Consider the following 14,208-nt stretch of genomic DNA (forward strand, 5'->3'; position numbering starts at 1 on the left):
GTGTGTGTATGTTTTTCCCGCCATATACCAAATAACAGATACAATATCTTTTTTAAAGGAAAAACCCTTCAGCTCAATATTAATTGCATTCAAGCAGGTTAAAGAGTACCACCCACCTCTCACTCCTCGGCACTAGTTTTCTGGAAAGCTTTGGATGATAAGGGTCTGTTCCAGTTGGAGTCATTCATGACTGAGCTACAACTTCAGTGGCAATGGATTATCTCGCTTCCCTCAGAAGCCCTTTCAGCAGCTGACCCAGTAGTGCTGAGCCCGCCAACGCCAGCAAGGGAAGTGGTGGATCAACCAAAGCCCAGGGACAAGGCGTCAGGCTTGGAGACCACTGTGGTAAAAATAGTCATTCCAGATGTTTGTCCAACTTCCCAAAATTCCAAAGAACTTTCTTGACATTTAGTACTAAATTATAGGTATACTGATTAAAGAAGATGTAATCTTCTCTGGGGTTTCAGCATAGAGTAAAATCAAAGTAAAACTAAATGACTTGCTCTGGGCTACATCAGGGTGGGATGGTTTAGGAAATACTTTCATATTGTTTAAGTAAAGGCAGAAAAAAAAAAAAGAAAAAGAAAAACTCACGGACAGTTCAGTGCATGGAGTCCCTTGCCGTTGAGCATTCTTGTCCCACTCTGAATAAAAACCAATCTGTACCCTGACTTCCAGGTGCCACAAGAGGCCCCTTCGACTGACTTCAGCTCCTACCATGGTGGAGGGCCTGGCCCTTCCTGCTGTCCAAGCCAGCCCACATGTCCTCAACTCCCGCCTCCCTCCCTTCAGGGCTCACCAATCAGCATGTCCACAGGGGACTGTTCCTGGGCCCCTCTTCCCATGGCGGTCCTTCTTACCCTACCGTATTTCTTCCTGGCTCTTATCTCCCCTTTTTGCTTCTTGTCTTTCTTCCCATCAAGGGTACACTCCCCCCACCCCCTACTAAAATGTGCCGGGCATACAGGGGTGTTCAAAGTTCTCAAATGAAAAGACTACATTCAGGTGCCTTAGTACATTTTCCCTGGGAGGGAAGTCTTATAGGTATTTTTTACTAGATGAAGAAATTGAGGCACACAGAAGTGACATTCCTAAGATCTCTCAGAAAGGAAGTGGTTTGAGTGGCTTAGAGGCCCTGCTCCTCTTCTGCTTCCTCCGTGGAGCACACCTGGAGACACAGCAGTATGGCCTTCCCAGACCTAGAAATGCCGGGATGTCCCTGCACTAGAGCTCCTGAGAAGAGGAAAACTTACAAGTCAACAGAGCAGAAGTTCCAAGATTAACTTCTATCTTAATATCTTCTCAGGTTATTTGATTCTCACTCAAGTATTTACTTTCATAACTGATAAATTTTAGAACATAAAATAACTACTCATTCATATGACAGATGTTAAGTTTCTACCACATTCTTAGCACATCTGAAAAACATGAGGTCCGTACCCTCAAGCGGCTCTGAGAAACAGACCTGAATGTGTTCCAGAACATGCCTGATGCCCAGGGAGTCCTGGAGCCCCAGCTCTTGGGTGTACACTGGAGGCATCCTGGACCTTCCAGTGAGGACCTTGGGGAGGAGGGAGTAGGACCAAGCCAGATGAGTGGAAAGAGTGTGAAGGTGCAGGTAGAAAGGCCAGGAGCGCAAGGAGGGACAAGAGGCCCCAGGTGATGCTGAGCAGAGAAGCAGGTGAGGCACTGCACAGGGTGCTGAGGGATTCCATTCCTAGACCTGTGGCAACCTGCAGAAGGAAGCTGAGCAAGCAGTGACCAATCAGACCTGCCTTGCAGGACGTGGCTGTGGAGGAGGTCAACAGCAATTCAGAGAGGAGGACAGAGGAGTGGCAAAGAAGAGTCTGAATCAAAGTTAGAGCAGTGGTGCCAGAGGCTGGGGATGGCTAAACAGGATTTCAAATGAGTGACTCGAGTAACCGCGCTAGGGTGTGCGAATTACCCAGAGCAGGCCTTGACGACAAGCAGGGGAAGGGCAGGTACTCGTGGGTAACACCTCTTTCCAAGGCTTTGAGAACTTCTTCTCTAAACACAAGTGTCACACCTGTCAGCTGAAGATTTTATGGTCCTGTTCCAGGCTCTCTTCTGAGCCTGTCCTTTGACAGATTTTAGTTTTCAATAAAATAATGCATAGACACTGGAGAAAAATGAAGAGACAGATGGAGGAAAGAGGAAACTCAACATCACTTGTTAACCCGACTTTTACACCCAATGATCCTCACAGTTATTACCCTGATGTTAACAAGGTGCATGCCAGGTGCCCCCCCTTTTTGTATCCATTGATTAAACCTGTATTTACTGTTTTATAAATGCTTGTTTTCTTAACACACACAGATGTATTCTTTTCACATACATGAGTGGACTAAAAAAAAAGGGTCAGGAAGGTGGGGTAAACTGATACATGTACAAAAGAGGCAAAGCTGGGAGTGGAACAAGTCTCTAGACACTCATCACACTGTTTCTCTGTCCAGGTAAGATGTGGAAAATTTGCCAAGTAGAAAATATTTTGTTCCTCCTTTCCTGGTTCTTCCTGCTCTTGACTGGCCAGTTCCTTCATTTCCCTCTGGATCACATAACAGGCATGCCAGAAACTCTGTTCCTGACAAGCTCCACATTCCAAAATTACTACTCTTGTGGCCAAACCAAAGTTCCTATCCCTTTAGTGATCCTTCCTGCAGCTAAGGAGAGAAGCAGGTGATGATCTAACCAAAGTACTTCTGTAGACTATGGAAGATAATGAAGGCCCCAACCTCCTAACCTTCTAATCACTTTAACCATGGGACTAATTTCCAGTTTTCAAGAAACTCTCTATTATTGCAGTAAGGAACTGTTACATTTTTATCCCCCCCCCCCTCTTTTCTGTTGGTGCGTTATAGTGGTACATACGATGGGATTTGTTACGTATTTGTACATGCACACAATATAACAACACAATTTGGCCAATATCACTCCCCAGCACTTTTCTCCCTCACCTTATCCCACTCTCTGGTCCCCTTCCTCTAGCCTATTGATCTTCCTTTGCTTTTTATGAGATCACTCTCCATCTTTTTCTTTTTCCTCTCTAGCTTCCACATTTTAGAGAAACCACGTGACCCTTGACCTGCTAAGTTTGGCTTATTTCATGTAACATAATGCTCTCAATTCCATCCATTTTCCCACAAATGACATTATTTCATTCTTCTTAATGGCTGAATAAAACTCCATTGGGTACAGGCACCACATTTTCTTTATCCATTCATCTATTGATGGACACCTCGGCTGGTTCTAGAGTCTGGCTATTGTGAATGGTGCTGCTATAAACATGGCATGTGCATATCACTATAATATCCTGGCTTTAATTCTTTAGGAGTGGTGTAGCTGGGTTACTCTACCTTTGGGAGAATGTAGATCCTCTCAGGATCAGCATTAAACAGTGCTTTAATATAAATAGGGGGAAAAAGTTGATCAGGGCTCTGGGTAAGAAGCTCTTGTGGGGCTGATGCTGTTACTGCATCTGACAACTGTGCTCTTCATCCTTTAAAGCATTTCCACAATTATTGAGGGCTTATTTGCCAGTATAGAGTTTGGGTCAGTAAAAGAAGAATTTTGAAATTCACATTTCCTAACTGTAGTAGCCTCTTTGATCCCTGCCTTGTTCTCTAATAGGAGTTAGACACCAAAAACCTCCTGACCTCCCATATTTATAAAAAATGCAATGATAAAACATCTGAGCCCTGGTATGTTTTTTTAAGGAACATATTCTCATTACATTTTGTCAACTGTGTTAGATTAATGTTCCTGACAATAAGAACATGAAAGATTTTTCTGGCTCACAGTTTCAGTGCACTTGGTCCATACTCGGCTGGCTCCAAGGGAAACATCATGGTGAAAGGGCTTGGCAGAGAAGAGCTGCTCAATCTGGCAGCCAGAAAGCAGAGAGAGTAAGGGGCTGGGGAGAGCATGAGTCCTGCGTCACACCCACAATGGCTTAGCTCCTTCAATCAGGTTTTGCCTCCAAGGAGTCCATCCAGCCACACAGGTTAGTCCACTAATGAGGGCAGAGCCCTCCAATCACTGCCTAAAAGCCCCATCTCTGAACCTTGCTGCATGTGAGAACCCGGCTTTCAGTACACAAGCTTTGGGAGATATTCCAGATCCCAGATACACTGTCCACAGAGCAGGCAGTGAGTGGCTGAGAATGTCTACCAGACCCATCTCATCCTCACACGAGGTCTGTCCTTCAGAGCAAGGGCAGTGTCTCTTGACAGGTGTGTGGCATTTACCGTGCCAAGGGTTTCACGAGTTTGTTTAATTAGCACAATGGCCCCATCAGTAAGCACCACCATAGTGCCCCACATTTAACAGATGAGGAGCCAAGGCACAGAGAGGTTAACTAACTTCATCTTAAGGTCACAGCTAGCTCCAGCAGAGCATTTGATGAAGGCCGAGCGTTTTTAAATAACTTTACTTTTCTGTACCAGGGAGGGTGGGTGCAGGGCAGCACGAAAGCAGGCTGATTTCAGACGGCAAGGCTTTTGTTTTCTACTTTTGAAATTGTAAAATCAGGATTTTCTTTCTTCTTATCCCTGAACGACCAACGGCATCTTCTGTAACCAAGTGGATATGTTTTCTTAATTTGTGGGCTCTACATTAATGAGGTTCTTCTCTACTGGCTTTTCTACTAGAATTACAGAGCTGCACAGGAAGCACCAAGAATGACACGCTGTGTGTGGGACCTGCAAGGCAGAGCTTTGAGACCACAACCCTCACAAGCTGCGAGGCCTGAGGTTTTGATCTGAAGGCTCTTTTTAAATTTAATTCTTCAATTTCATCCTTCCTTCTTCATTTATGAAACAAGTTTCTTGCAGGAGTTTCCTCTAATCTCTGTTCAACATGAAAGCAGGAGAGACTTATCTGGCAGGTCCTTAAATCCGAGGAGGCATTAACTCTCTGACACCCTTGTTATTCCAGAGGATTTGCCAAAAGAAGAAATCAAGGCTGCAATGCTTGATCTTCTCTGATGCCCACATGAGAGACTGCTACACAATACCTAGCTTTAATGGAGTCACACTTTGGGAACTGAGCTCCTGAAAGTTTGGTATGTCTGAAGCAATGTTCTATTAATTTAAAAAAGCAATTTATTCATATAATAAGGTACCAAGGAGAATGGAGGGAAGAAACCTCACATGGAGGCAATCAGACCTGGCGTCTACAAATGGAGCCAGGAGCAAGCACCTTAGCCCCTCTGAGCTCTTTAGCATGGAGAGAGAAAATAAAGCTGTTTTTGCTGTGGCAATGAACTCAGGGATGCAGGACAAGTGTCCAATGCTCTGCTTCCTTGTGAGAGGTGGCCCAGGGTCTGGAATTCAAATCTGGCTCCAGCACTTATTGGTTACGTGACTTTCAGACTTCTTCCCATTAAAATGGAGATGACCTACCTCCTTGTGAAGGTGTAATGAAAGGCAAATGGAAAGCATATGTAAAGGGCTGGCATGCAGGGAGTGTCTCAGACTGTTTTATTACTACACTGAAATATTGGAAGCTAGGTGTCTTATGAAGAAAAAAGGTTTATTCAGCTGACAGTTTTGGAGGCCAAAAGTTCAAACTGCATGGTGCCAGCTCTGGTGAATCCCCCCCTGCTGGCTACACTGCCTCCTGGTAGATTCCATTGTGGTGGCAGTGTGTGAGAGGGGGATCTCATGGACAGACAGGAAGCCACAGAGCAGCACAGCGGATAGGGGATTGAACCTAGGGGTGCTGTGCCATTAAGTTATATCTCCAGTCCTTTTAAATATTTTTCTTTTTAGTCAGAGTCTTGGAAGATGGCTCCATTTCCAGATCAGTCTAATATGCTGTCAGGGCAGAGACTCACTAGGCTCACTTAGCCAGGGGCAGCCTCTTCCAACAGTTGTAACAGTTCATTGAGATGCAAGTGATATGGGTTTTCCTCTGAAATAAACTATGTTGATGCTGCTAATATGTAATCTTGGGATTCAAACAGTGAAAAGGAGAAGACCCTTCATCAGAATGCATAATAGTGAAAACCTCTACTGGGTGTATTATTTAGAAGGACAGATAACCTATAAGGTGTAAGCAGATACATTTTTAAACTTACATTTTATAGAACTTGAATTTGTGAAGCCCTCTTGTAAATGTTAATGTCTTCATTTGCAATAGAAGCCTATAGGGATATCCCACAGTGACCCCGAGTTTGGAAACACTTGTTTTTTCATATGTCCAAATAACCTCTACTGGTACTGACACAGCCTTTCCCACCTGCTGGTGAACACAGCTGTGGAGAACATTCAGTACCTGTGCCTTTGCACCTGCAGCTACCCCCACCCCACCCCACCCCGCCATGCTGTGGAGGATGGAACCCTTGATTTAGCACTTACTAGGCAAGTGCTCTACAACTGAGCTACAGCTCAGCTCAGCTGCATTTGAACTTCATTCATGAAAGTTGATTCTGGTATTTTGTCTAAAAGAAAGAAGGGAGAGTTCCCAGGTCCCAAGGGCAGGAGGGTGAGGTGGTTGATACTGTGATATGAAAACTGGCACTACCTCAAGCAGGCGGAAGAGACACAGAATAGAAAATTATTATTGAAATAGGGGAGCAGGCAGTTCAAATAGAGATTAAAATAATACTGGTTCAAGAAATAATATTAGTTCAAGTTTATCCTCGACTTCTCCTTTTCTGTTATCCAGCAGATAGACGGTAACAGCTTTCAGAGTCCTACTTTCCCTTGAGTTCCTTGAACATGCTGTTCAGCTCAGGAGCAGAGGCTCCTCTCCCCCCTCGGCAGGGCTGGCTGCTCCCCAGCTTTAGCATTAAATGCCCAGAAAGCCTCTCTGCTCACACTATCGCAGCCGCTGTGCCATCTTTTATCATGGCCTCCTGCATTCTGCCCCTACAGTCCCCACCCTTTGTTTACTCCAAGCTCCGGGAGGGCAGGGCTACGGATTCATCACTGCTTACAGGATCTAGCCCAGTGCCTGGCTTAAACAGCTACAAACAAAAACATTTCAATGAACAAAGTGTGTCCTCTTTATATTTGAGAAAACCAAAGCCTCCAAAAGCTTGAAGAGCTTACCCAAGGCTCTACTGCTTGTCAAAGGGTGGAGCCTGGGTCTAACTGGCTGCAGTTTGCCCTCTTTGAAGTCACAGTGTTGCTTTCTAATCCACTGATGAAAAAATTCTCTTCTCCCAGTGACAATGGGGACAAAGAGGTGGGCTCAGAGAGAGTCTAGAACAGCCTCAGAGCTGTAAAGGCCAGCCATGGGCAGGAGTGAGTTCCGATCCACTCAGGGACAGGAGCGGTCCTTTGCCAGGCTCCCCTGTGCTTCCGGAGCACTTTCAGTGCATCCTTCAACGCCCCAGCAGCTGACTGTTATCTCCAGAGCTCTGCATAGGTCCAAAAGCAGTAGTCCTGGGGAGATGTCCACTGATTTGAAGAGCCCAAGGACAAGCAGAGACACATCGAATCCCTGCCTTAGTGAAATGCCCTGGGAGGTGACAGAACTGCAGTTAAGCCTAACGGGCAGAAATTAAATTTCTATGAGAAAATACTTACTCCGAACTGGCTTTGTAACGTGTAAGGGAGTAAAGGGAGTAAGGGTACAAAAGAATTCCAATAAAGCACAATTTAAAATGGAGGTAGTAACACATTAGGGAAAACGACAAACAGTTCAGATAGGGAACATGCACTGAGCACAGTCCTGCCCCTCGTCTGCTATAATTACTCATAATCAATGAACTCATTTCACCTTTACAAATGCCCATCAATCAGGCACTGTCAAGGGCTCCCTTTTATCTAGGTGGGGAATCCTCGCCTGGATTCAGCATCAGAGACAGAGCTCAAGCTTGGGTAGCCCGTCTCCCAGGTTCTGGAAGCAGCAGCCCCCAGCTCAGCTCACTGAGGTGATAACAACCATTGAGCTCAGGAAACACTTTTTGTGGTCCAAACTCTCTAAAGCCTTTAAATTCATTATTTTATTTAATACTTTATGTTTATACTGCTTTTAGTAAAAAAAAAAAAAAAAAGAAAGAAAAAAAAAGAAAAAGAAATGCAAACAACTCAAAGGCACAGACTGGAGTAAGATGGCAGCTGAAGCTGCTTTGGGGCTTGTCAACACCAGTGGGAACAGCAGTTCACACCAACCACCTTCACCAGGGCCAAGGAAGCCAAGTGAGACCCAGCGCCTGGCTTTAGTATAACAAAAAGAAAAGTGCACTGAGGCCAGAAAGGAAAGAACTGGCAGTTACCTCCTCTCAACTCCATGCAGCAGCCCCAGGTCTCCTGCTTGGGGGATGAACAGGGGATTACGACTTTAGACTTCAAACTTAGTATGAGGCCCACCACAGTGAAACCCAAAGTACAGAAATCTATTAAGAATGGTTTAGTGACTTGACACAAGCTTCTTTATTCTTAAGTTTTGCCACAGATTTGTTACGAGTTGGAATTCTGAAACAAAAGCATTTTATACTATGTTTAGAAAGTACTGGATGGGGCCGGGGTGTAGCTCAGAGGTAAAGCCCTTGTATAGCATGGGTAAGGCCCTGGATTTGAGCAGGGAAAAAATGATTAAATATTAATATCAACCAGGTATGGTAGTGTAAGCCTTAATCCCAGCTACCTGGGAGGCTGAGGCAAAAGTACTGCAAGTTCAAAGCCAGCCTGGGCAACTTAGTGAAACCCTGTCTCAAAAATAAAAGTAAAACAGCGCTAGGGATGCAGCTAGGTGGCAGAACACCTCTGGGTTCAGTCCTCAGTACCAAAAAGGAAAACAATAACAGTTAAGAGTAGAAAAATGTACTGGATATTCACAAATAAGCTGTGATGATGATGATGATGAAAGCAAATGCAGAGATTCCCACTAAATTTGATTCCTACAGTGCTGTGTTATGTTGAATAGTAAATAAAAACACATCTTTGAATAAATACATGAAAAACAATGTATCTGTTGGTGAAATCTAGGGATGGGCTGTATGCAATTCTTTCAGGTATACATAAGAAAGTATTTCTTCATGGAATAGTGAGTTGGGGAGATGAATCACTCCGGGAGCAGGTATTACTCAAGTGGTCAAGCCAAAAGACTCTGTGCCATTAATCTGAAGGTAGCCTGGTCCTCTCCCGAGTCACTATGATAAGAACAATCTGCAAAGGTGACATTCACTGGGGGTGGGGGGTGGGTGGGTGTGGCCTGCAAGCTGGAGGAATTTTCAGGTGTGAAGAGCTCCTGAATTAAGGCCCCAAGTTTTCTTACGATAAAAACTCTTCTCTAGCAGCAGAGGGAATGTTAGGAACTGGAAAAGGGTCTGGGGAGTGGACAGTGAGGAGAGCAGGGAGGCGAGAGAGCAGGTGTAGCAGTGTGGAGGGTGTGATCAGCGCACGATGCATGCACGTGTGGAGACAGCAGAGCGAATCCCAGTAATCTGCACAATTAGGAAGTATTGATGATTATAAAGAACCAAAGGCTCTTTCCCTCACTTTTTCAAAGTCACTACATCTTTTTGCTTTCCCAGGAACTACTGGCCCTGATTTTCAAGCTAATCCTAAGTAAGCAATGGTGTCTGCAAAATGGGGAAAACTGATTTATTTTATTATATTTATGATTACAAGTGATGTAACTGGCAGCTAAAAAAGTGGCTTAAAGCCAATGGAAAGTGGGGAACAGAATAACAGAACTCAGGGAAGGAATCAGCAGTTGGGGAGGAACCTGTTTGCCCTGGGCTGCTCTGGGCAGGAGAGCTCCCAGTTTGTATCAGGAAGGGATCATCAACAGAGCTCAGGCTCTCCAGTGACCTGTGAGGAGCTAACAGAACAGCGAGACTGACCACTCTGTGCACACACAGCGGGCTGTCTCACTCAATACCCACATCATCTTTGAGTTAAACACTTTTCTCAAGGTCACACCATCAATGGCAGAGCTGGGATTCAGACTCCCATCTGATGGATGCCACAGCCCATTCTCTCAGCCACCAAACAACGTGGTCAGTGCGATACCTGTTGTTAATTAGAAAGAATGCACATAAACTGTTGGCTTAGCCACATTAACGTCTTTTGGCAGAAACGAAAAAGGGAGTGAGAGAGAACTCATTTGTTTCCTATATTTAGCAATGTGCCCAAGGTCGTATAACTGTCAAGCAGTGCTGCTGATGCACTTCATCACTGTGCCATCTCCTGCCACACTGCTCTGCTTTCCACAGCAAGTTCACAAGAAAAGTAAACGGACAGAACAAGGTAAGGCCACATGTCGCTCTCAAATGCTTGCTGAGAGGGCCATAGCCAGGCAAATCCATGGGAAGAGTTCTCCAGCAGAAGGTCATGAAAATTAGGGAACACATTGTAAATCTGACAAAAAACTCACAATCTAAATAGTCAAAATAGATCAGAAACTTTCACTCTAGTATAAACTGTATGGAATTAAAGATGAGAAGGTCCAAATTATCTATTTTCCACCCATGTAACTTGATGCTTAGGCCAGCACATGGGTGAATGGAACTTAGTTAACAAATGCTGAATATATGAACAACTGCTAGACAGTCTCAATGGCAACCCCTAACGGGTCCAAATCTGCAGGTGGGATTTCTGCTATCAGATGGGTGGATGGCTAGAATGGGCATGATGGTTAAAAATCTCAACTGGACTGTCGGCCAGAACTCACAGAACAGGGTTCTTCAGGGGTCAAGGGACAGAGAGGAGGGGAACTGCTCAAGTTTCATAGAGAACTACAATCTTTAGGAAGCATGCCATCCATCATGTACTAGGCCACAAGAGGTACCAAGCATCTTCTGTGTGTCTAGGTCTGAGTACCTGGCTAAAGACGGACAGAGAGCTGTAGAGAGTTCAGAGTGCAGAACAGCTGGGCTCTACAGGAAGAGACACATTAGCAGGACCACATGGACTAATGCTGGATAGACCCAAGCTTGAATTTCTTATTCTACCAGTTACTAGTCATGTTTAGATCTAGGGTCTGGTTTCTTTATCTGTAAAAGGAAGGTTCTGATACCACAAGGGCTGAAGGTAAGTGGTACTTCCTTTCCTTGAGAGAGAAATATAAACTCAGCTATAATGAAAAATTGCCAACGTCATAAATGCCCATCCTTGTTTCTACTATTCTGTCAGCAACAGACTGCTTATCCTAACTCAAGGGCCCTACTTGGCACAGGCTACTGCAGTTCAATCATGAATTTATCCCCCAAACTGACATTACTGGGTTAAATGGCACACACATTTTTAAACACACCTGGAATGAACTTTGCCATCCACTGAGTGATATATTTTCCATTAGGACAATTGCATCTTTGAGAATTAAAAATAAGTTTTTGCAGCCGGGCATGGTGGCACACAGCTGTAATACCAGTGGCTCGGGAAGCTGAGACAGGAGGATCGTGAGTTCAAAGCCAGCCTCAGCAATGGCAAGGTGCTAAGCAACTGAGTGAGACCCTGTCAATAATAAAATACAAAAAAGGGCTGGTGAAGTGGCTCAGTGTCCCTGAGTTCAATCCCAGGTACAAGCCCCCACCCCATTTTTTTTTTTTTTTTTTGCTAGTTTAAAAAGGCAAAACAAAACTTGTTTCACTGTGCACTCTTGCAGCCAGCATGACTGAACATCTCTACACACATCATTCCTACATTACTTTTCTATGCAAAGAACATCCTCTATCAACTTTACAATGCAGGAACTAGGCTTTCTAGAGCAGCCGATGGTATTTCCAAAGATAAGACTATAAGATCAAACAATACCCGATTCAGGTTGAGGGAACAAAAAAAAAAAAAAAAAAAAAGTTTCTGGGGGTGACACAGAAGGACATAGGCTACCACCACAGGACAAGATAAAACCAATGTTTTGTAAGAGAATATCCTAAATGATCTGACCCAAATCCACACAAAATGATTTGTGGGCAAAACCTTAGTGTGGTTACATCACCTCAGGAGCTTTCTGGTTCAGGAGGCTGAAAGTGTAACAAACAGGCAGAAAAACCACAGACACACTTACAGTTGCATGTGAGATGGTCAGAATTCCATTCTTGACAGTGCACTTCCTCCTTTGCCACACTTTCCGGATCCTAGGAAGCAAGCCCAACAGAACTGTAAATAGTGTCTGAGTCATCTGGGACATACAGTCATATGGTATGATGAACAAGAATTACAAAAAACCCCACTCCAAAATTAAAAAATCCTGACCCCCCTTAAGTTACATAAATCAGAAAATTCTGATTGCCTTTTATACCCCAGCTAGAGGGTAATTCAGACAGGTAGGCATAACACAGATGCTCATTACAACACTGTTTTTGAGGGTGAAAATGAGAAATAGAAATTACAGAAATTTAATAGCAGGAGAATGAAAAATCAATTATAGTTACAATATAGGTAAAAATACTATTCTCTGGAAAGGGGGCCCAGACCTATATTAGGCATTATGTTAGTAATGCTTATAACCATATCTGTCAATCTTTTACCAAAAGACTCTATTAACTGATTAATTCTACAATTAGATGAATTTTTAAAAGGTTATGAAGTCTGTCATGCAGGAGAAGAACGGGGGTGAGGCTGCCTCAGATGTAGGAAAATGAGCTGAGGGTCCAAGGCACAAGATGATCTAGTTTTGGTGACTCGTACACCTCCCCTTTAGGGGTCTTCCAGTGCTAAAATGATGCCAGAGCCCCTGGAAAGAGAACTGTTCCTGATTCATACAGGAGTCAACTGTGGTCAAACCATCTGAAGGAGCTGTGATACACATTTTGAAAAAAAAAAAATGATGATGCTGAAGATGGAAACCTCCAAAGAGAACTAATTTCAACTTGGAGTTTCCTGTGAAGCTCCAGGTGCGATTAAGAGGCTGAGTGTCGGGCAGAGCTGTGCACGCGCAGCAGGTGCAACTTTGCTGCTTGGGACCACTTCCCCAGGGGAGGCAGAAATGGGCAGGGAATAGGATTCCCTGGGCTGGGAGAGGGCTGTGTAGGCCTTCTGTTGCCATGGAAACAAATGACACCAGAGAGGACCATTCTATCTTTCCCAGATCTTTAAAATTGTAACTTGCATTTTCTTTTCCATCATAAATTAATACTCTAAGGAAACTGCCAAAACATGGATTTAAAACCAACACAGATAACACTGTCATCTTATATATGTAACTACCAGAAGTATAGTTTGTTCCAGAGCATGTTTTTCAGAGCATGATGAGAATTTGACTCCATTTGACTAGATGTAAACTGAACACAATGCTCAAATGCTAGTCTCCTCAGGAGATAGTTTAGAATCACTAATTGAGAACTATCCTCAAATCACAGCTAAATCACAAACTTTCTTTTGCAAGTACTAACTAGGATATTAGTGCTAATATCTATCAAATGAAAATGCCTGAATTTGGTTAATGGTTCCAGCTATCTATAAGTGGTTCTGATCTTGTTTTACTCTCACAGAAGCTTGTGAAGATGGGAGAGGCAGTCCCAGTACATTAAGCCAAAGCCAGCACCATCCTTCCTAGGAACACATTTCAAAATACCAAACCACCAACTCGTCAAACTACTCAACCTTGGGTAAACTCTCCCTGCTCAGTTTACTCATTTTATTTAGTTAAGCTTTTATACATCAGTTTTTCTTATGTGTATTAAGGAATCATAAAATAAACACCCATATTCTCTTGCACAGCTAATGAAGCTGAGGAAAGTAATACAAAAGCACTGAACTTTCTGGCCGAGAGACTGCTAATGAAGCATTGCAGATCGCCAGGAGGAGGAGAGTATTAAGATATGCCCCTGCACAACTGAGAACAGCAGCTCCTGATCTTTGTAAATCTTCTACAGCTCTTTTCTATTAAAAAGTAGCACTGCACGACTCAGTGTGTATCGATGTTGATGCTGGATCATTTGGGCTTTGGATCCCATGTCATTGTCTAGCATAATCCCAGCAAAGCTGTCACCTAACTCATGTTACTTCACCTCTTAGGGACTCATTTTCCTTGCCTGAATCATGAAGATAATAATGCCCTCCTTCTGGGATTATGTTGAGAAAATATATGTAAAACAGTTGCTCCCATGCCTCTTAATAAATGCCTCTAGACCATAAAGTTTTAAATTATTAGACATTTTAGATTGGTTTTCAAATTGTGTAACAATCCTTAAGAAACAAGAAACATTTTAAAATTGGGGTCAGAAATTACTAATGCAAATGACCCTTAGGAGAAAATCACAACATATCAGTGGTTACTATTAGCAAATGA

At 43.6% G+C, this 14,208-nt stretch overlaps 1 protein-coding gene across 1 annotated transcript in view; it reads right to left on the reverse strand.

Annotated features, from left to right (window-relative positions):
* The window catches only part of Asap1 (ArfGAP with SH3 domain, ankyrin repeat and PH domain 1), a 292,373-nt gene that overhangs the window by 55,169 nt on the left and 222,996 nt on the right, over window positions 1–14,208 (reverse strand). Inside the window, exon 13 of the mRNA XM_048802408.1 lies at window positions 11,983–12,052. Coding sequence (XP_048658365.1) covers window positions 11,983–12,052 — 70 coding nt within the window. The remainder of the gene's footprint in view (window positions 1–11,982; window positions 12,053–14,208) is intronic.

This window comes from Marmota marmota, unplaced genomic scaffold (assembly GCF_001458135.2).
Source record: "Marmota marmota marmota unplaced genomic scaffold, marMar, whole genome shotgun sequence".
Lineage (NCBI taxonomy): Eukaryota > Metazoa > Chordata > Mammalia > Rodentia > Sciuridae > Marmota > Marmota marmota.